General features: G+C 49.2%; 1 protein-coding gene across 3 annotated transcripts in view; it reads right to left on the reverse strand.

Moving 5' to 3' along the window:
• LOC311509271 (histone deacetylase 4-like) overlaps window positions 1-22342 on the reverse strand; it is a gene marked incomplete at its 5' end in the record, with an annotated part of 39600 nt that overhangs the window by 12553 nt on the left and 4705 nt on the right. For 2 of the 3 annotated variants that reach the window (XM_084574396.1, XM_084574395.1), the window contains 5 exons: window positions 1249-1367; window positions 2922-3045; window positions 3732-3882; window positions 6360-6700; window positions 11850-11918. In XM_084574396.1, coding sequence (XP_084430522.1) covers window positions 1249-1367; window positions 2922-3045; window positions 3732-3882; window positions 6360-6700; window positions 11850-11918 — 804 coding nt within the window. Of the gene's footprint in view, window positions 1-1248; window positions 1368-2921; window positions 3046-3731; window positions 3883-6359; window positions 6701-11849; window positions 11965-22342 lie in introns of those variants that run through there. The other variant, XM_084574394.1, reaches the window with a different exon arrangement.

Below are 22342 nucleotides of genomic sequence, written 5' to 3' on the forward strand. Positions count from 1 at the left end.
GCCTTTTTTTTTTTTTCCAGCGGCACATTCTGCAGTGTTTTAGCTTCTCTGATGACAAGATTTGTCCCAAATTGAAAAGAAAACGTGCTGAACTGTGCACTAGTACAGTAGCTACTTAAAGCAGAAACAGATCTTGAGCACATTCAGACCGCAGTTTGAAATTTGCTAAAATTTCAAAACGTGCAATTACCCAATTCATATCTTCGAAAGTATGCCAAATAATTAAAAGTCACACGGTTGGATACAAAATACAAGAATAAATAATAATAATAAATAATAATAACTGCTTTCTTTTAACTGATGTCAAAAACCGCACAAATATTTACGTCCTCCTGACCAGAAATTGGTTCAAATATGTTTTTACGAGCTTCATGAGCACAGTAATGGCTTAAGTCATAGTTAATTAATGAAATACACAAAGAAAGGTTTGTGCTGTCAAACCCAGGAAATTTACTATTCGAATAAACCCGATAAACAAGATCGTACTTACTGTATGTCTTCATATTTGTTTTCAGACCAAATGTTTTACAAGCATTTAATGGCAGTAAATTCGATCTGACAAGTTATGAGTGAGTAAACAGGGGAGGCGCCTGGTGGTTTAATAAGAGTGCATTATCAGCTAAACGGCCAAAATAAACGCTGCAGTTGGGAATTACTTGATCATCATGTAAATTGGAAAAAACATAAAGGGCCCGGAATAGAGCCCTGGGGAACCCCAGAGGTAAGTGTTTCACTGCTAGAGGAAATCTTCCCAAATGACATAGTCCTCAGGTAAGATCTGTCAGAGCCTGTTAGTTTTAAAATGCTATTTGAAATTAAATACAGTACAATGGTATTCAGTGCTCTTGTCATAGCTTGATCAACATTAAGCTACATTTTCTTTCTAAGCCTGACTTAGCTCTGAGAATGAGTAAATACTGATATCTAATAAAACATCAGGAGCTCTAAAAATCTCTCACTCTACTGAACTCTTGAACCACCTACGCTTAACTCTCTCTAACAGTCTCATGTGGGGGATGCTGGGACGCCCTGGCTGCCTAATGTGGTTGTGATTAATGGCGCACAGCTCTGATGCCATCTAAATTATGCTGGACGTGAGTCTGCATAGAAGCTACCGGACATTACTGTTTACAAAATACGTGTGTGTAATCCTCTCTGAATGTGAGCATGCATGCAGCAAATAGACAACTCCGCACTGCCAAATCTAAGTGTGCGCGCATGTGTCCGAAAGTGTGTGCGTGACGTTACCGGTCTTTCGCAGCGGGAAGTCGTCCCGGGGGTTGTAGACGCCCAGCACAGGGTGGTTGTAGGTGGACAAGCCAGTCTGTGGAGGCGAGCTCTGGTCCAGGGAGCTGTGCTGGGTTTTGCTAAAGAATGAAAACACACAAAAAAAAAATAAAATGTGCAACAAGGCCAAACACTGATAAGTGAGAGCACGTGTGACTGAATTAGTAATCCGGACAAAGTAACTAACTTCATGGCTATCATAGATCTGTATGATTAAAGCATCACTCAAATCCCTTGGCAAGGTTGCAGACATGTGCCGCCATCTGTTCACTGCCTACTGAATGGCGTGGTGTTTGCAGGCAAAGTTAAGCTGGGCTGGCTTTGACCCAAATGCATGTTCCTGACAAGCGGATGTACACACTCCGAAAATGAGTTAGAGAGAGGAAAGTAGAGAAGCAGGCAGCTGTAGTATATTTTATTAATTTGAGCTGTTGAAAACCAACACTTGTGGGTGTTTCATTGGGTCACAAATCAAGATGATGTAACATTATTTGGTTATCTGTAAAGGTGACCAAACACATAACCCTAATTTAGAAATTATGTCCAGCAGTAAATGACAAACTTGAACTATTTTTTGCTGAATAAATTATTTTGTTTGCATACTGCAAACACTGGTTACTCAAAGACAATGGCAACATGTGACAGGCCTTAGAGAGGAAACAGCAAGTGTACACACCTGCAAAGGGCTCCAGAGATGCTACAATAAACACTCAAGGCCGAGTCTTGAGCGTAAGAGCCCCTATCATCAGGTTCCAATATCCTGCTCTCACGTGTATGTGTGTCAGTGTGCATGTGTGTTGCTATCTTTGTTTTATAACCCTCGCCCCATCCATCTCTCACTCGGGCTCACACAGCGGTGGCAGGTGAGCAGGAGAGGAAGCTCGCTGACAGATTAAGACACGAGCCAATACATTATTCATCTGCTGTCAGAGAGAGAGCATCAAAACTTATAACGATCCGCAGTTACGTTCTGCCGGCTTCCGCTGCTTCCGATCATTACAGAGGTTCGGGGATATAAGAGCAGCAGCCGTGGTATTTAAATTGTTTTCCTGCTCGCAAACTGACAGAGGCGATATTGATTCATGCGCGTGGCATATGATGATGATGCCAAAACATGGCACGAAGTCTGTGGCTAACTCCCATAGACTGTATAGAAATATGGATGCCGTGTCACCACTTCCTTGCATTGGCCAAACTGACGCTATTTTCCCGGGGATACGGGCAGCGCCATCTTCCAAGTTTGGAGCCAGAATCTGCGCAGTACGGTCCGAGAGTGACCTGGCCACAGTTCTGCCAGACTCATTCGCATTTTCGTTTAATTTACGCTACGCTCTGCTCCACCTCCACCAGTTACCACCAAAAAAAATTGTCACTTGAACATGCATCAACATTATATTAACTACCTGAAATGACAGAAACAAGCCTTGAAATAAAAATATTTTACGCGTATTTTAGTGTTTTAGTTTGCCCCAAGTCTCATCCGCTAACATTGAGGAGGCGGAGCTTATAACCTATACTGCAGCCAGCCACCAGGGGGAGCTCTACTTGCTTTGGCTTCACTTTCGAGGAGCAGTTCAGCCATCTATATTTAGTCTACGCTAACTCCATTTAATCACCAGGAAAGGGTTCCTCACCGGTACCAGTAGGGAGCGTCGTTAGGGACGCCTCCTTGGTTGAGGCTCCGCTGCGCTAGGGCCTTCTTCTTGTTCAGGACGAACTCCTGAAGACGCATCTTCACCTCGGTACTGGCCACAGCGCCTGATGGAGAAAGTTATTACAGTTGGAAGGCACATGCAGGATCATCAATATCTATTAAGATATTTAGAAGGCGTCACGACGAGCTCACATAAACAACTAATCAGTTAATTGACTGGAAGTTTCAATAAAATGAATCCTACCTAATAGGGAATTTATTTGCCCTTTTGATCATCGCATAATTAAATTGCAGGAAAAATAAGCAAAAACTAAGTCTTGAAAATCCTGAAAGCCCCAAAAGCAAACACTGCAATCCTCCTCTTTCTCGCTCACACACATACCGCAGCCTCCATCCGTTAGCATTTTCCATATAGTGAGTAAACTGCTCTCAAGGACTCCTGTCCACTTGCTTTCAATGAACTGTTGAGAGACGTCCAGCAGGCAGCGGTAATAACTCGGCCTGGCCCCCGCCAAGGCCACCGGGCTAACAGCTCGTTTACCACGGTAAATACGCAGGTCCTCCAAGTAAAATGGAAATCCGCGGGCGCACACTTGCACAGGCCGGAGCACAACAGCAGCTCTTTCAAGCTAACCTAACCCTGGAAGATGTCACCAAACTGCATGACTGTGAGGACAATAGCTCACACAGGTGGCTTTAAAGGAGCTGGACTAAAATTTTAGCATGAATCCTTGTTGGATTTTGCATCGCTGTTGTGTGTGTGTGGTAGACAACTGTTGCCGCTGCTTACTCTCTTGGCCCCTCTCCTTGTTCTTCAGCAGCTGCAGTTTCTGCTCCCTCTGCTGTTTCTCCAGCTCCTGCTCCAGACGGTGGTTCTCCATCTTCCTCTGGTGCTCCAGCAGCTCCTGCTGATGCTTCAGAGCCAGGAGCTCCTGCTGCTGCTGCGGGAGGGAACGTCAGAATCACATCAGTAAAGGCACACAGATCATGAACTGCATCACTTCATGAGTATCACTTCTATTCATTACTTAAATCACCTTTAAGAATCTATTTACAATCCACTCCTCGTCTGCTGAAGTTGCCATCTGCAGTGAATACATCACAAATTAACTGGAGGTGAGACTTGAAGATCATCAGGTAAACGTTTGAAAAACATTTTTACCAAATAATCCTTGCCCAGAAACCAAAGGGTCATCGAGAAAACAGCCACAAAAGCCAAAATGTGCTCACAAACACCTCTTCATCCCACTGAAGTGGCCTTAAATGAGACCTTAGCGTGAGTCACCGTGGATAAGAGCATCAATTAAATGCTACAACTGCACCGCTTTCACCTTTTTGAAGCTTTCATTTCGTCAACTTGAGGCACCAAATCATCCCAATCATGAGTCCCGATTGCTCTTTAACGTCTCTGTAATACACAAAAAAAAAACCAGCCAAGCCGTCTGCGCTTGCACTCAACCATCAATGTAACGACCTCTCCGGCTGATGTGCCAGGAAATCGACACTCCGCCTTATCATCTCGAGCCCAGTGGCAATATTTGAGCACGCTACTGTAACGTCGCAGCTATTTACACACCGGTAAATAGCTGCGGCGTGAACTTGTGTTTACCATGAGGGCGAAATCAAATGTTTGAGACAAGTCGGGGAATAAATTAGCAGCTGAAGGTGAGAGGAAGGTGAGGCGGAGCTCGTGAGAAAAGCTCATCGGCGGCTCGCTGGCCCGCTTCCAGCCCAAAGCCTCGATCGTTCTCTTCCTTTTTTTTTTTTTTTGCTTTTCAATCAAGCTTGAGGATAGGGTTCAAAGTAACCTCCCCACCCACATACACACACTCCAAAACCCCTGTGGCTCTGCAGACCAGACATGTACACACACAGCTTCCTCTTTTTTCCCCCCCTTTTTGACAAATACTGTAGAGCTCTGGGGTGCTTTAGGAGATTTCCCCGTTGTCAGCAAGAAACTGCAGACATCTGAGTGAGCGCATGCGAGCGTGCGCCTGCAGTGTTGCCGTCCCTAATGTGGAAGCAAACTGGGCTCGCGTTGGACTCGGGAGTGTTTGCCGACATTTAAGAGGATGTGTACGTTTTAATGGCCCGCACAATTCCCAGTGTGTGTCCGCGCTGGTGAATGGGGCCGATTGAGGCCCGGGCCTCCCTGCTCGGGCTGGTGCGTCACCAGCTCCCATTCGAGTGGTCCCGCAGCCCCGCCACAGGCCAGGCTGCGTCCGTCAGCATCAGGAAAACGACCAAAACGGAACACGGCCGATAGCTGATGGATAATATTTGGCTGCACGGGCATCTAAATAAAACGGGGTATCGTCTGCAAAAGGGTGCACATGGGAACGACTGTTTTAAAAAGAGCAAACAGTGGACTATAAAGGATGGGATGGTGGAAAAATTAAGTAAAGAAGAGGAGGGAATAAGAAGAAGACAATAAAGAAGAGGAGAAGAAGGCAAGAAGTAAGGCAGAGAGGCGAGAAAGAACATAAGGTTAGGAAGGAATGAAGAAGAATGAAGAAAATTTGCAGATTTATGAAGGGGAATAGGAAAAATAAAGAAATAATTAAAGATGAAGAGACTGAAAAGAAGATGGGTTGGACTAAAATAGCAAGAAAGGAATATAAAGAGACTTCCAGTATGAATCAACTTCCCCACGAGAAATAAATCACATTCAAACTAATGTAATCCTCCGCACTGCGATCTAATCCTCCGCGCCCGAAATCCCTTTTTTAGACATTTTAGACTAAGTCCAGAAAAAAAACACAAGTGCTTCAGCTGTATCTGTTTGCATCGCAATTCACATTACGGCGAGAATATCCCGCAAAAGAACAACATTTTTATATGACATTTCAGCCCCGCGGGATTGTTCCGCTGCTCTCGGGGGGCCCCCGGCGTATTAAAGTTTCAGAGCGAGGGCGTGATGCTCTAGATTCGCTTTGCGTTTCCAGGTCACTACGGCGCGGCGGTGCGGTCCCGTCTATCAGCTTCCGCACTTTTGTTTATGGTTACAGAAATACAAAAATAAAAAATAAAAAGAGAGCAAACTTATATTTAAGGTCTTGTGCAGCAGGCTTCGGTGATGTAACGCCGGTCCATCTTTCACATACTTTCTTAATCCAGACACGTTTATATTGCTCTTATCCATCCCTGGTTTTAAAGTAAAAGAAGCCAGAGTGCCTCCACGCTCTTGGCTCCATCTGTACACGGAGCAAAGTGATTTAGAGCTGACGGAGTGCTCTCTGCTGCTGCTGCTGCTGCTGCTGCTGAGTTTCGTCTGTTAATGAAGAATCCTGTGGCAGCCTAAATTAAGAGCTGTCTTTGCTTTGTTTTGCATTTGTTCCACTCAAAATATATTCCTCTTTTGCACAGTTTTGAGCAGCATTCTGGATCGTGACAAATAAATAATCCTTTAGTAACGTACCTTGATGTGCTCCTGGAGCTGGGCCTCATGCTGGCGCGAGAGCTGCTCGTGCTGCCGCTGGAACTCGGCGATGAGGATCTGCCGCTGGATCTGCTGCTTCTGCTTGAGGGTCAGCAGCTCCTGCTGAAGCTGCTGCTCGCGCACCGAGGCCCCCACCGCGCCCCCGCCGGCCTGCCCCGTCCCTCCGAGGGAGCCGGGCGACTGCTGGGCGGGCGGGGAGAGCGAGGACACCTGCTGCTGCTGCTGCTGCTGCTGCTGGTGGTGGTGGTGGTGGTCCACGCGCAGGTCCATGGGGATGGCGGCCGGAGGGAGACGCAGAGGCAGCGCCGAGTTGATGTCCACTGCAGGGACGGAGAGAGGGAGGGAGGCTTTGAGGACGGCGCTTCCACCAACCGGGAACATTTTCACTACAGCTTTCATCTCAACGCGGCTTAATAAAATAGCCAAGGACAGATCGTTTTTCATTTCCATTGAACGAAAGTGTTCTTTTCAGATTCTCAGAGTAATAAATCCTGGTGTATTTTTAGCAGCATCAAAACAACTGAAATAAAGCTTGCACAACTCAGCGCTACAGGTGGCGTCACTGACATTTTTTACAACTTGTGGTGGAGCCACACATGATACTACGTCTTCTTAGGTGCTGGATTAACTGCTGGCTACTTAGGAAACCGTGTGGTAAGGTACATTTCCGTGGAACAGTATGAAAACATAAGCACGGCCAAGAGAAATTACCGTAACTTGTTTTCATTCAGGGATTAAATCAAATCTGCTCAAAGAGGTTGTTTAAAGTGTCCACCTCCTAAAAGAAGCGCTACGAAGTGATTCAAAGCTTTAAGATTTTAATGAACGAGCATTGTTTCATCTCTTCTTGCTTCCGTTGCTCTCGCACAACCCTGCGGCGGCCGCGCAGCCCCGCGCGGCGTCTGACAAAGATGGCTTTGACCCCGCGAGGTGGCCACAAGTCGCCCCGGGCAGGAAGCCCTCCAATCAAGCCGCTTCCTCCCCGTTAAATCCGAATAAACAGTTGCCGATTGGCTGATTATTTACCTACCTGTTTGCGGAGAGCGCAGCCCGAGAGCCAGAGATACTCGCCTTGGACTTTTGAGTTAATAAAGAGGCAAACACAGCATCGCCGGGGCACTTAATGAACACGCTTAGAGTCGTTTAGGAAATCCACATCATCCTGTGGCGCATTTACACGAAAGATCTGAAGCCAGATAAAGAAGGCGTCAGACAGCGACTTATAAATTCGCTGTGTAATAGTCTGCAACTGTGCATCCAACAAGTAGAGAAAGAGAAAGCAGGAGAACGGAGCAACAAGTCCTGGAGGATCACGCGAAGGATGACAACAACACATGAGTCAGTCCTCTTGCCTCTTGAGCCTGGCATTGAATGAGCTTACAACCCCTTTAACTAGTTGATTTGTTTCTAGCCGCAGAACGGGGGTAAGGGGAGGGAGGGGGGGGCAATGAGGTTTAACATTTCCCAGTCATGAGATGCCTTCTTCCACCTCCTCCTCCTTCAATCAATTTCCCTTCCAAGAAGAGGATGCTGAACATGAGTCACTTCGCGTCTTTTTTATTTCTTTTTATTATGATTCAGGAGTCTTGAAAGCTGAAGGTAAACAATGAAAAGGGGTCGTGATTTTATCTAATATTAGTTTTAGCGACCACAAATGAGTAGCACGCCGGCCGCGTTGGAAAAGGACAGGTAAGAAGCGGACGTGGCGCGAAAAACTGTCAAAACACTGCGGCTCCGATCTTGGCGAAATCCATAACTCGTGCACACAAATGCACACACACACTCGCCACCCCACCGCCACCCCTACCCCTACCCCTACCCCTACCCCGTACAAAATGTCCCTGCGCGCATTCTACTGACACAACAAGAAGCAGCCTCGCACACTCGCAAACACACCTCTTGTCACACTGGCTAATTGCTCGCCACACAATGGAGGGAGAGAGAGAGAGAGAGAGAGAATCAGTGCTGCCTTTACCCATCAGTGCTCTTGTCCTCTCCTCCTTATCAATGCACCTCCTCCACCTCCTCCTCCTCCTCCTCCTCCTCCTTCAGTCTATTACAGCGGATGACAGCGCGCTCCCTCCCCTGTTCATCCGACTTCTCTTCTCGCTCTCCGTCACTTTTGGCTCAGCACTCATCGTCTTGCTGGTTTTAACCTGATGGGCGTCTCTCTCTCTCTCTCTCTCTCTCTCTCTCCCTCCCTCTGCTCCTTTCTTTCTCCTCCCCTCGTCCCTCCTTTGCCCAGTGGTGACATCACAGGGCAGTCTCAGGCATGCAGCCTGTTTATTCTGCAGCCCTCTGCTTTTCCAGGAACCAGCGTCACACACAGAGCGCACTCTCTCTCTCTCTCTCTGTCTTTTTCTCTCCTTACCCTCTGTGCTCTTCTCTCCCCCCCGCTCGACCTCCTTTCTTGCTCCAAAGGCCAAGGAAAACCCTCCACGCCAGTTCGTAGTGCATCAAATATCTCCGCTGCCTCCTTCTCACTTGCAGGATCGTCTCCTCTGGCTTTGCCCCTCCTCTACTTACAATCTTTCTTTCTCTCCCTCTCTCTCTCTCTCCCTCGTGTGCGGTTTAATACCGTGCGCTCAAATTCCTGGTCTGGAATTTGCCTGCATTTCCCAAACAAATAAAACCACAAAATGGTTTCAGGTGAATTGAGAGAAAGGACTTTCCCCCGCAGGGAGGCTCCGCGGATGAAAATCAGGGATCAGAAAATAATTCGGTAATTGCTGCTTTTAAATTGCGATTAAATCTCGATTCACCTCAGGATCGGCCACCGCCGCCTCGCGTTCACGAGCGACAGTGGGTAACGGCGAAAAACAATCGGCGCGATGGGTCGCTCCTGCCAGATCAGATAACGGCGAGGCGATAAACAAGTTCGCGTTCATCGTCCCTCCGAGCGACAAGCCGCGAACTCAACTAGCCGTGCCGTGCAGAGCAGAGCGCGCGCCCGCGTGACCGCCGAACTGCGGTTATCGGCGCATCTCTCCGCGCGCAGGCGCTGACGTCAAGCGCGCACCTCGGTTTACAGATGCCGGATGGAAGATAACATGGGGGGGCGCTTGCACACAACCAAAACAAAGGCAAACGTGCCGTGTCGAGGAGGAGGGCGGCTGCTGGAGGAGCTTCCAGGAGAGTTGCGCAACGTCGGCTTCACCTGGATCAGCTTGACGAGAGCGAGGACGTCAGACTGAATAAAAGTTTCCCCTCGGATCTGGAGCTCAGACTTCAGAAGGAAGTTGAGTTTGATGTGGAACATTTACAGCAGCTGCAGCAGCAACACTAAGGATCAGTCTACTCTTGCTCTCCTCTCTGCAGGCTCCTCACCTCCCTGCCCTCCTCTTTCTCCACGTCCTGGTCTGCGTCCTTCCCCGCTCAGTATCCCCCCGCCCGCCCGGCTCTCTCTCCTCCATCTCAACCCACAACAAATCACAATCTGTTTACAACCCCTCGGGCGCACTCCACAACTCTTCTGGCTCCAATTGCGGATCTATTTATACCAGACAATGCAGAGGCCTGGCGTCTCTGATTTGAGGCTCGGTTCGCCGGGTGTATATCCCACGGTCTGACTGCCTGAGCTCCGCACTCGTTAGGCTTAATAGATGTCACACTGAGCCGAGCCGAGCCGTTTAGCGCGGCCTCGGAGAAATTAGGTCTTTTCTCGGGGAAGAAAAAAGGGGAGATTTTCTGCAGAGGGCTTCGTGGCGAATTTAGCTGCAGGGCGGGATGGAGATCAACAAGTGGCGCATCTGTTGATTGTGGAGAATAGCTGCGGTTGGGTTGGCGAGGTGGGCGAACGTCACTTTGCATTACTCTCTAATGCCCGACTCTGAATTCTAACCTCTAATAACCTCTTGCTGTGATCCTGCTCTGGAGCGACCTCTCTGAACTCCGGGAGGAGACGGCGGAGGGCGCGGCCGGCGGTGGGAACGTGTGGAGCTGCAGCGAGCCTCGCTCTTCCCGAAGCACGTCCCGACTTGCCGCCGTCCGGGTGACGTCACGCGACGGTCCGCAGAGGAAAGGGGGGAGGGGGGGGGGGTGCGAACCCGAGGCAGAGACATAACAGGTGAGACTTTGAGGCTAGGGGAGCGTGGGGGCTGACGTGTGAAGGTTGATGCGAGGTACGTGCAGAAGTCCGTCTAAGCCGTTGGGCCGGGGCTTAAATCAAACATGTCACACCTCGCTGCCTCAGCTGACGTAGGGAAAGAGAAAAAAAAAAAAAAAAAAAGGAAAGAGAGGAACACTTTGATGCAAACCTCCGCTCAGACTCAGGTGCGTACGTTGAGTCACGCAGCTCCGTGCAGGTGCAGCGACCGCAGCTTTGCATTCCAAAAGAAGGCCCCTCATTAGCTGACACGAGAAGACGGGGGAACCGAGCCGCGGTGGAAGGCCGCAGCACGCGCGCGCGCACGCGGGTGCACTCGGATGGTCCCGAGATCCGACGCGGAGGAACCCCGGAAGCTCCGTATCCAAGACAACAGGTTTCGAGAATATCCGATGAAGCCACTCAAGAGGATTTCAATATTTTATCAGCCCCGGCCAGAGGCACGCGGAAAGCAACCCCAGACAACATGAGAGAGCATGTGACGCCTGTGGAGGCTGGGTAGGAGATGCGAAAGTGAATCTTAAACTTAACAGCAACAGGCTCAGCTGTTAGAGCTTCCTGTTGGAGCGTTTAACAGCGCCAGAGCCCGAAACGCAGCTCCGTGAATTATGAATTGTACTTTCACCATTTTTTTATTTATTTTTTTTTTACTTTCACAGCGGTGAAGAATGAAACGCACCGAGCGGTTTAAGCTCCCTCATTATGGAATTAGATGATGCATTATGCATATATTACCTCAGACTCATTTCTCCTTCAGATTACCTCATCTCCATCTGTGCCCCCTTTCACTTCTCTCGCCTCCCTCTACGCCGCTTCATCTCTGCTCCTTCCGCTGGTCTAGCTTCTACCATTCCTTCCTTGCATTCAGTCAAATTTGTTTCTTTGATTTGTTTCGGGGGGGGGGCGTCAAAGTGTGTCGGGGAACTTGCGGCGAGCGCAGTTCGCTCCGCCGTGGATTTTTTTTTGGCAAGCGTTCCCTCTCGAGACATCCGATAACAGCCTCGCGCAGGCTCCCGAACAGAGCCCCCGACGTTCAGGCTGCCGGATTTTCATTCAACAAAATGGCACTGCGAGATAAACTGCGTGAATAAAAACGCGCCGGGGGGGGGGGGACGGCGTGGTCTCGCTGCAAGCCGCTCAACTTCCACGTTAGACAAATTTACGAGGTGACAAAAAACAAACAAAAATGCAACGACATTCATGGCAGCTGCACACATCCCATGTATGCATGCAAAGTCACACGGGATGTGGTTAATAGTGAAATCACGTAGATGCACTCACACACACACGCGCAGGCTTTGGTTTATGCACGCTCATGCACACAAACAACAAAAAAAAACAAACACATATACAAAGTGTCCAACCTGTTGGGATGTGGTTGAGCGCCGATGTCTTCAGGACCTCGAGCGGCTGATCCTTTCCCAGGATTCCCTCTGTGGGAGAGAGAGAGCATTCCGCTTCAAATATGGTCCGCAACATTGAGGCGAGCTTCCAGCAACGCGCCCGCTAGTCAGTAAAACAGTCTGAGCGGCGAGAGGGCTTCAGGTCTCACGCCGCGCCGAGCCGCTGCCCGGTCCATGACCGAGCGGACGGGTTTGCAGAGATGCCGCTCGGAGTCTGCAGAGGTGGTAGAGATCGAGGAGGGGGGGGGGGGGGGGTGGGAGGGAGGGAGAGGGGGAGGGGGGTGGGGGGGGCCGCCGAGGGAGCAGCGTTCATCAGCCGGTGTGTGCTGCTTGCGCGTGTCGGTTCGGTGTGTGCGAGCGGAGGGATGTTGGGGCTCGACTGATACTGCCTGTGCTCAGCATAGCAAATGTGGCTGGCAGAGAGGGATGAGGAGGGGGGGGAGAGGAGGAATGGAGGAGAGGGAGGGAGAGAGGTAAAAATAGCTCACCCTTTTGTGTATAGCAGCACATGCGAAGCGCGCGCTCGCGCACGGCCTTCGCTCGCGCGCGCACGCAGACACAAAGACACAGTGCGCGTCTGTGGGTGTTGTGTGTGCAAGTGTGTAGGCTGTAATTATAGTGGCAACATGAAAAGGCTTTTGTAGCTGCCGAGCCCTGGGAAGACGTGGCTATAAAAAGCAGAGCGACAGAGAGGGGGTGGTGGAGGAGGAGGAGGAGGAGGAGTGGGGAGGGAGAAGAAGAGGAGGAGGAGGAGGAAGATGCATCGGGGGTAAGGGGAGAGAGAGAGAGAGAGAGAGAGAGAGGTAAGGTGGGCAGAGTGGAAGGCAAGGAGGATGAGGCGATGGAAAGATGGAGGAAAAAGCGGCGAAAAAAGGGCGGAAAGAGGAGAGGACGGAGCTGACATGCGCTGCGACTCCACACAAATCTGGGCCTACTGACACACACAGTCTTTATATATATATATATCTCTATATATATGTGTGTGTGTGTGTGTATTTTTAGTATCTTCATAAGCACCTGATCCGCGCGTATTCCGAGCGCACGGCTTTAAGACATCTGAAGCGCGGCAAACATGCAATTATTCCTTCGGATGCGAGATGAAAACCCGTGTAAAATCCCTTTGGAGGCATAAAAGAGAAGAAAACAGGCGAGCGTCTCACTGCGCGCGATCTATTTCTGGAATCCTCCCGGGACCAGACTGGCACATACACACACACACACACTTAATTAGCCGTGAAGCTGGAGGATGCATTTTGCGCTGATTATGTACGTGTATTCGTCTCGCACCACCTTGCATGAATGGCTGCACCGCCCCCACCGTCTCCCCGACGCACCAACCCCTCCGAGGACTTGGGTGTGGACTCGAACGCCGCGTCGGGCCCCCGGCTTTTATTTGACCGCGTCCGATCCTCTCGGCGAACTCCCGCGAGGCGCGGGGGCCACATCTGCGGCCTCATTTGAGTGCGCCGCGTCGTTTATGTAAATAAAAAAAAAAAAAAAGGGGGCGAAAACAGACAGGTGGTCACGCCGCCGCGCGCGTCCCCCGCCCTCGCCGCGGCGAACTCAACCGCATCGGCGATAGTTGATATCTCTTGACGAGCCTATTCAAATGGCGCGCACGCCGCTCGCACTTTGCAATGGAAATGAGGTGCATCTGTGTGTGCGATGACACCTGTGGCTCGGGGGGTAATTCTACGCCGGTTTTTGCACAAATTGCTGGCAGCGGCTTTACATCTCCAACTTAAGTACGGGGAATTAGGGGGATGGATGTCTTTGTCTGTGGTTTGCCAGACGAAGCATATAGGCTTTCAGTCCAAACCGCACGGGCGACACCTGACACGCACGGGGAGGGAGTATAGGTGTGTTTCGAACGGAGCAGGAGGCTGGGACGGACGATCAGGGGGAGCAACGTAATGACGCAACAAACCGCATATACAACCGCTACACATTTGCAGAGGAGAAGCGCCCTATACCTTGGCAACAGGGTCCATCAATCTTAAATGTAGCCTAGTTACCCAGCAGCCCCCTCCTCCCTCCATCTCCCTCTCTTTCTCTCTTCCTCTCCGTCCTTCTATCTTCTTCTTGGTCCCATTGGGTAAGCATCGGGAGACGGGAAGCTATAAATAGCCCCAGCTACCCTCGGGCAGAGAGGCAGTCAACTCAAGCTAACGCAGCTCCTGCTTGTCGAAAACATGCGTGTTGTGATCGCCGCTGTAAATGGGGAGGGGGTGCAGGAGTAATGAGCAACATGGCGGAGGGCTCTGTCCGTCCGTGGCACTGCCAAATACAGTTCTGTCTGGAGAGACAAACTTGACCCGGTCTCGGCGCGGCCAGCGCACTGTATGTTGACAGAGGCCTTTGTTACGCGGGAGAAGCGAGAATGAGACGTCTGTCTGCGGCCGCCGTGGCGTTTACAAAGGGAGACAGTGACAGAGAAAGGGAGGAAGGATGCTCCCGGCCTCATTACATTCAGCGCGCTTCCGTTCCGGCTGCCTCGTCCAGGGTGACTCCGGCGAAGGCAAGGTGAACCAGACAGGAACAATACGATTAATCAAACACGCCTCTCCTTGAAGAGCCTTTTCCTCCGGGGTCGCAGATTCGCTTCCCGAGGGCAGCCGGCTGACGTCACGGCGGCCGATAAAAGAGAATGGGTGACCCCTGCGTGAGCCTCGGCCGGCGCGCGTCCCCGCCAACAGTCGGAAACAAGCATCTGACCCTCATTTCATGCTCGTAGAGTCGGAAAAACACAGCGGTAATGCAATTTGGCGTGGCGGCTAAGTGCTTCTTTGTGCTTCCCGGTGAATGCGGACATTTGATATAAAATCGCAAATTAGTTGTAAATTGGTAATTACGCTGCGGGCGTCTGTTGCGCGTCCAGAACCTATTTAAGTCATGAGTTAAGGTTAAATGGAGAAACCAAACTCTCGCGCTGAGAGCGCTGGAACAAGAAATGCACTGCAACGAGTCTCACTGGTTTTCCGGCATTCATAACAGCGTTGAAGCTGCAGTTTAGATTTATTAATTTAATATGGCCGTGACTATTGGATATGGGCTTGTCACATTCATAATTTAAGCGGTGAGAGCGTGGAAGTCCCGCGCACAAAGCAGGGAAGCTATGAGCTTAAGCCCGGTCAAAGCAAACTGGAGGTTTCGAAGTCACAGCCGTGAAGGATTTTGGTTTTCAATACGATGCAAGACAAGTAAAACAACCTTCTGTGGAGGGTTGTGGCAATGTGTTATGACTCAATCCCTGGCAGCCATATTTGAAGTCCGGCTTTTGGACATGTGTGGCGGATGAAAGGAGCGCGCTTTGAAGAGCGCTTCCCCGACTTAGCCCCCTGCAGTGACCCAGGTTCTCCTACGAGTATCTGCACGTTCGCGATGGGCGACCTTTACACGCGGTTGCTAGGAGACTCGCGATGCAACTGTAAAGACTCCGGGCTTAGCGCCTTGCAACAACAAACACCCACAATACGAGCGATCGCGGTTACTCTGCGCCTGTTATGCAAACACAGCTACAGGTGCACCTCTTACTATTTGGTATGTTTCATTTTTCAAGGCATGACGCGCCTCAAGTTCCAACACAGATCTAATGCTGATGCGCGCAACCGCCCCGCATTTCTTTGATGTCCCGGCCAGACATCCGTGCTTTGCGTCAAGCACTGCGGAGCACCATGTCAAAAGGCACGAGGAAAGGGCTCCGAGGCAGCAGTGTAAACCATAATTGCCGCTGACAGATCGCTGGCAGAACACAGTGTATCCCGTTTCTCCCCGGGATGAGACAAAAGGCACGGGGACAAAAGATGCGTCCCATTCCCTTCATTAGCTCATGTTCGCTCTTCTGCTGTCTTTGTCCTAATACCAATTAAAAACTGAGTCCTGCTAATGTACCAGGACATCACCCTGTATAAACGCCATGATTAGGTGTTTGTTTTCAGAAGGGGGGATGGGCGCAGCGGGACGAGGCGGGGTGCTGCGCTTCTTTCGGCTGCACAGGGACAAAGTGGAGCTTGTGCGCGTAGGGGGGTCAGCTGTTGCACAAGAGACCCCCCTGGGTTTGTTCTGGGATGGTCCGTTTTGTCATGTCCAGCCAAGTCGGTGGCACATGGGAGGACGGAGCTGTCGGGACTGTCTGGCTGGCAGGAACCTCACCGCCGTTGACCGGGTTCGACGGGCGAGAAAGAGAGAGAGGGAGAGAGAGAGAGGGAGCGGCACTGCGGGAACACGCCGCCGAAGCGCGTTTTGCAATCGGCCACAATTTCGTAATTGGGTTCCGCAGGGCAGAAACGACATGTCGGCGCAAGTGGACAGCGTTCAGACGTGACAATCGGGCTCGGAATTATGCAGCCATCACAATGACCGCCCGCGTGAAAAAAAAAAAAAACGGGGCTGCGGTCGTGCACGCACTCGTCCCGTGCCCCCATTTTTTTAGCCGCGCAACACGCGGCGACGGGAGAGGGAGAATCAACACGGGAGACCAAAAATAATGAGTGTTTGTTCACCATGCATGCACGTGCGCATATCTTGTGTGTGTGCCTCTAAAAATAGAGTCAGGGATAAGCCGGGCCCTCTTTATTGCAGTGAAAGCTTTTAACCCCTTCACCCCTGGATTTAAGCAGCCTGATGTGCGGTTGCGTGCATTCGGAGACGAGCATGAAAAGGGGTCACTGGCACTGGGGTTAGAGTGGAAGGAACGGCGAGGGGAATGTAAATTTTAATGCACAAAAGCGTCGGTCTTACATTTACCTCTCCAGCCACCGCAGAGGAGCTTGTACTTTTAGATTACTTTGTTGTAAACTTTCGAGGCGACGTCAGAAGCTTCCCGTCTCACAGTTATTCTTCCCAACAGTTATATATCTAACAAAGGCCCAGGGACGCTACAGCTGTACCGTGGCAGATCTACTGCACCAGTTAGGAATTATGTGTCTTGCTTAAGGGCACCACAAGTCTCCCTGCTTCCCGGAAAAGGACTTCTCATTCACTTTTTTTTATTTTTTTTTTCTCTTCCATTTACCAGCCAGTACAGGCCACTGATCTTCCAGGCCCGAGACCGTTCCTTAAATCTCCGTGTCACCGCTCCGCCGTTAATAGTATCTGGCAGGTGTAATAAAAAGCAAATCTATAATATAGACTTATAGGCAATCCGGAGATCTGTGTGTGCACTGTACGGCGGTGTTTGTCAAAGACAGGGGTGAGGGGAGAAAAAAAAGCAACTTTAAATTATTCTGGTTACCGAGAATCACAAATAATAAATAAATGACACATTCGTTTTTATTTCAAAACGAAAGGTGATAAATCTTCTATCTGCAACCGCCATGTGCGATAAGGCAACACACTGCAGGGCGAGAGTGCGGGAGCCCAAGTTTTATTGGACCCTGCGCTGATAAACATGAAAGATTCGTTTTTGGTCACGACGGCAATTACCTTGAAAGTATGAACGGGGAAAAGGGGCGCTGGATTACGACAGGAGCAGAGGTTTCAATCCCAGAGGTTAGGGTTAGGGTTAGGGGCGTAACCGTTTGATGCACCCCTTGGACCTATCTCCAAAAGGCGATGTCAGTAAAGAACATAAGCGCTTGTGCTATGCAGTGTTTCTTAAGTCTGTTTTCCCAAACTACCAATGGGAAAAACCCTCCACCAGGGTGTACACGTCTGTGTCACTACCTTGTCTGTAGAACGGTTTACGTCAGCGGCGGTCCCTAGGTATTCCAGACGAAACTCCCTACGGACCAGATAATAAAAGTGCTCTCACACACACAAAAGAGAATACAGAGCGGAGACAAACAGCTGTTTTCATCTGCTTCCAGTGTCTTCCAGTGTCTTCCAGTGTCTTCCAGCTAAAGGCTCATTTAAAGCACTGCGGGACATAGACGCCATAACTTGCGCATGTAGCCTACGCCGGTCCGAGCCATTCGTAGTCGTGCGCTCGTCCGTCTGGCTCGCCACCACCCAAACGCTAGTCGGCGCTGTGTCTTTTTTGACAGTCTGGTTAACTTTTGTTTCTACTTCCTGCTTCACTTTCAACAATGTCGAATGAAACTTTCGCCGAAGACGAGTCGTACAAACGTTTGTATCTCCAAACTTCCTCAGTTAGCCTTTCCTTGACGTTGTCCATCTGTTTTGATCCAAAACAATCAATTCGAAAAATGTGGAGGTGGAGAAGCAGGCAGAAATATTAAAGCAGAAACAAGCTACTACCAAGCGGACCAATCACAGCTGCTGAGGTCTGCATCGCCATGGTGCATAGTTACATTTCTGGGGAGGTGCACTTCAGCTACGGCGCTAGGGTCTACGTAGGTCTACGTAAGTCTGCTAGGGAGTCAAATTGATGCAGAAGTCTAAACCGCCTATAAGCTAATGAAGCTTAGAGACATGTTAGTGGTTCTTCTAACATCTCTAAGGATAGAAACAATCTCTAATTCTGCTTTTATCTTACATACAACAAGATAAATACAATCGTTATTCATTTATAATCTGGTCCTGCTAGCAGGGTAGCATAGCAGAGCAGCAGTGGTGACCTTCTCATCCCCCGGCCTCAGTGGAAATCACATGACTTGATGCGGTTAAGCGACTCGGATATTAAAGTGTATTAAATTATAGATCTGTTCATTTTTTTTTTTCCCCGAGTTCAAAAGTTGAACAATGAACGGGAGGGCCGAGAGAATTGTGAAGCCAAAAAAATGTCACGACAAAATGTTGGAGGCGATCTGAAACGGACAGTCCTCCGGTGAATCGAAGATGGAGGTTCGAGTCGAGGAAGATGCAGACCGCAGGTGTCAAACATATGGCCCGTGGGCCAAAAGCGGCCCGCCAGAGGGCCTCATCTTGGTCACAGCATGAATTTGCAAAAATTACAAAGAAGACTGCAATTTGGCAATGAAAATAACTGCTATATCCAATAAGCAGTTATTTTAGTAAGATAAGTGGACAGAACACTACACTGAGACCTGGAACTAAACAGCAGACAATTTTTATAACACATTTTTCTCAAGAAATTAAATTTTTTTGAAGGAGAGTTTATTAAATGTAAACGTTCTCCTAATTTACTTGTTCTTTGCACTAAAACAAATGGAACAAATTGTCGTTACTTCAAGGTTATTATCCTGTTACGTTGCTGGTCAGGCCCACTTGAGATCAAATTGGGCTGTACTGGCCCTTGAACTAAAATGAGTTTGGACTGTGGTGCTTTGACTTTCCTCAGTTTCACATGTGCGTATTATTTAAAATTCTGCGTCACTTTGTCGTCTCCTGAGCAAGAAATAAAAAGTCAGCACCAGGAAATGAAAGTCTTAAAAACACGTGGGCGTACAAGCTTTAGAGTCGCGCCACGCTGTAGCATTGATTTAAGCCACCGGTTACCTGTTTAGAAACCAACCAATCAATTGTATGCAATTAAGAAATAATCATTAAAACTGACCAGACTCTTTTTGCATGAGACATAAATCTGTATATGCAACGACCTGAGGAGAATGATCTAATTAGGCGGCAGCACTAACAACGCAGTCTCGGGACCCTCGACGATATTTCACTCCAGTTTCCTCGCCGATTTGTGGTGTTTTCTGGCTGTATAAACCTAGAAACTGTTGTAACCTAGATACAGCCGAGCCTTCGAGGAAAAGAGCACTGTGTCAAGTTCAGCAGTTCAGAGCCATAAAAGGCGCTCACGCCCACGCATCCCCTGAAAAATAAAGCTGTAAAAAATATAATCTGAACGCGCTTTATATCCCGCTGTAGACGTGCCTCCGATAGCGTTCGTGGAAGTGTGTTCATTTATTGCAATTTAAAGTTCAAACCCCTCATTCAGAAACAGCGTCCCCGGCGCTTGCAAGGCAGCCGTTTCAGCGGCCTCGCAGCGTGAGAGCGTGACTCAGACCCGGCTCACAGACCGGCGGTAAGCAATGCAGACTTTCCTGGAAAGCCGGTGCACTTCGGACTAAGATTAAAACAAATTATTGCCAAGCAAGCTAGTAGCATCACCTTCCCTCTTCAGTAAGACACCGCAAAGCACAAGGAGGCTGCTCTTTTTTTAAATTCACGTCTTCATTTACTTTTGCAGTTCATACACTGGTTTCTAATAGAGGAACGCTGTTGTTTTGTGTTTCTTCTGAGTGTGTAACATGTGGTTTGTGTAGCCTCCCTCTTTATCTGGATTGGGGGAAACCTAGATTGTCAGCAGGGACTGATAAGGGTACTTGGCAAGTGACCACAACCACAAAGGGGCCCCAAGACAGAGCATCATGGGAAGAAGGAAGCTCACACCTGCGGAGGAACTCTAAGGTCCAACGTTTCCGAGAAAGGAGTAAAGAAAAAAGGCTTCAAGTGTGACTGAATCATAAACAAAAGATAATAATTAACTGGCTTGCTGACTTTTAAATGATCACAGCTACTGAGCAGAGCAGACGTTGCAAAAGAGCCGCCTCTAACCTCGCCGCACGATTCCTTCAGTTCTCGCCGAACGCAGCAAACCCCAGTCGCTGTGCAAATCCGTGCAATTCATCCTGAGCGTGACGCCAGGAGCAACCGCCCTGCGCAACACGTTAGCTTATTGCTAAAGCGCGAGTGTAAAACAAATGTCGCCGGCTAATGTGCCAAAGCGCTCGGCACACAGAGTAATCACTCCTGTGCAAACACTCGAGCCTGTTTGCCGACACGCCGGCAACAACCGATGCGCCGGGACTTATCAGCCTGACCCCCTTTTGTTCTGGGAAACCCCGGCAAAGAGTTTTACATTTCACTTTTCCGGGAAGGGATTTATGGTAAATTATATTTAATCTAAAAATCCCTCCGCCGCTGTAATAAAGAAAATGAGCAAGTCCTGGATCCCAAAAAAAAAAAAAAAAAAAACGTGCGCGCTAGTAAGCTCATTTACAGATTACGCCGGCAGGCACGCATGCACGCACGCAAACACACAAGGGTTTATTTAGAGGCCCTGCTACATGATTGGAAATAAGTGCAATGCAAGCTCTGAAAAAAAAAAAGTTGGCAGCTTCGGATCGCACTGTAAAATCAAGAGCGCAACAAAGCCACGGATCTGAAAGTCTCATTGTTCACCCCGAGAACAAAGCCAGTGTTGTGGGATTACACTCAATATAAAACAAATTCAGCTTAACGGCGGCCGTGGCAGACAGCGGTGATGCAACTTGAAGCCACGGGATCCATTTCCTTCCATCGACTTCTCGAGAGAAGAATTATTACCAGAGAAAAGGCTCCTCTCCCTGCGCGTTCCCCCCCGTCTGTAAATATCACCGTCGCAAATATTTCCACGAAAAAAAAAAAAAGGAAGCCGTTGGAATAGCCTGACAAGCGCCACAAGGTCACATTGTTGAGAGGCGCATTTTTCACATTTCTTTAAACGTCTCTTGGCTGCCTTGTTTTACCGCCTCTCCCCTACGCGATCCGGCATCCAACAAGTGCGTCTCCAAGCTGTCATTCAAATAAGACAAGCAACACCTCAAATTGACGCCCACACTTGGCAGCACTCTGAGGACTGAGAGCGTCTCCGCCGAAAGGCTTCTGAGAGGCAAACAAGACAGTGAGAAACAGCTGCTGCAGGTATGACTTGTATCTCCTGGCCTCGCACAAAGCATCCCGGCTATTTCTGCTTCGGTGAGAGGTGAGTTAACAAGGGTGACTGACAGATTCCCGGGCTAGGAAGGAAGCGGCGGAGATGAGAAGCAGCAGAGGGCACGGGTGGGAAATTACAGATTTTAGATTTTGACAGGAGCTGGTCAGTTTATGTTTTCTGTGAACTGCTGCTGCCCTTGGCCAGGAAAGAGCTACGGCTTCTGTCTTGGCTGTGTCCGCAGATGGATAGGGATTCTAGGGGTGTTGGCGCCTCATGACTTGGTCGACCCGTTGGTCGATATTCCGTTGCCCGACCAGTGAAAAGTTGGCTGCATGTGTTACTTTTATAAAGAGACGGAATGCCTGCGTCAATAATCTTCAGAGATTCAAGGACTACCAACTAATGGACACTGCTCGGTCTAACTGAATCTTTAATCTGCTCCAGACTATTTGAAATCGAGTCAAAGAAGACATCAGTGCAGCTGCATTTCAGTAAAACCATAGACTGTATATAAATATGGACAATGCGTCGCCACTTCCTTGCGTCGGCCAAACTGATGCTATTTTCCCGGGGATACCGGCAGCGCCACTTTGCAACTCTTTTACAACTCTCACGGTCCTACGGGACGCTTTACGGACCAGTTGGTATGGCAACCATTACGTCGCTATGTCACATCCTGTTTTATAGCGTCAAATAACTAATTAAAACTTGACGCTTGAACACGCATCAGCATTACATTAGCTACCGAAATTAACAGAAACCATCCTTGAAAAAAATTATTATTTGACATATATTTTAGTGTTTTATTTCGGCCCAAGTCCCACCCACTAACATGGAGGGGGTGGAGCTTATGACCTATACTGCAGCCAGCCACCAGGGGGAGCTCTAC

The sequence above is a fragment of the Chelon labrosus genome (assembly GCF_963514085.1).
Source record: "Chelon labrosus genome assembly, chromosome: 24".
NCBI classification, from domain to species: Eukaryota; Metazoa; Chordata; class Actinopteri; order Mugiliformes; family Mugilidae; genus Chelon; species Chelon labrosus.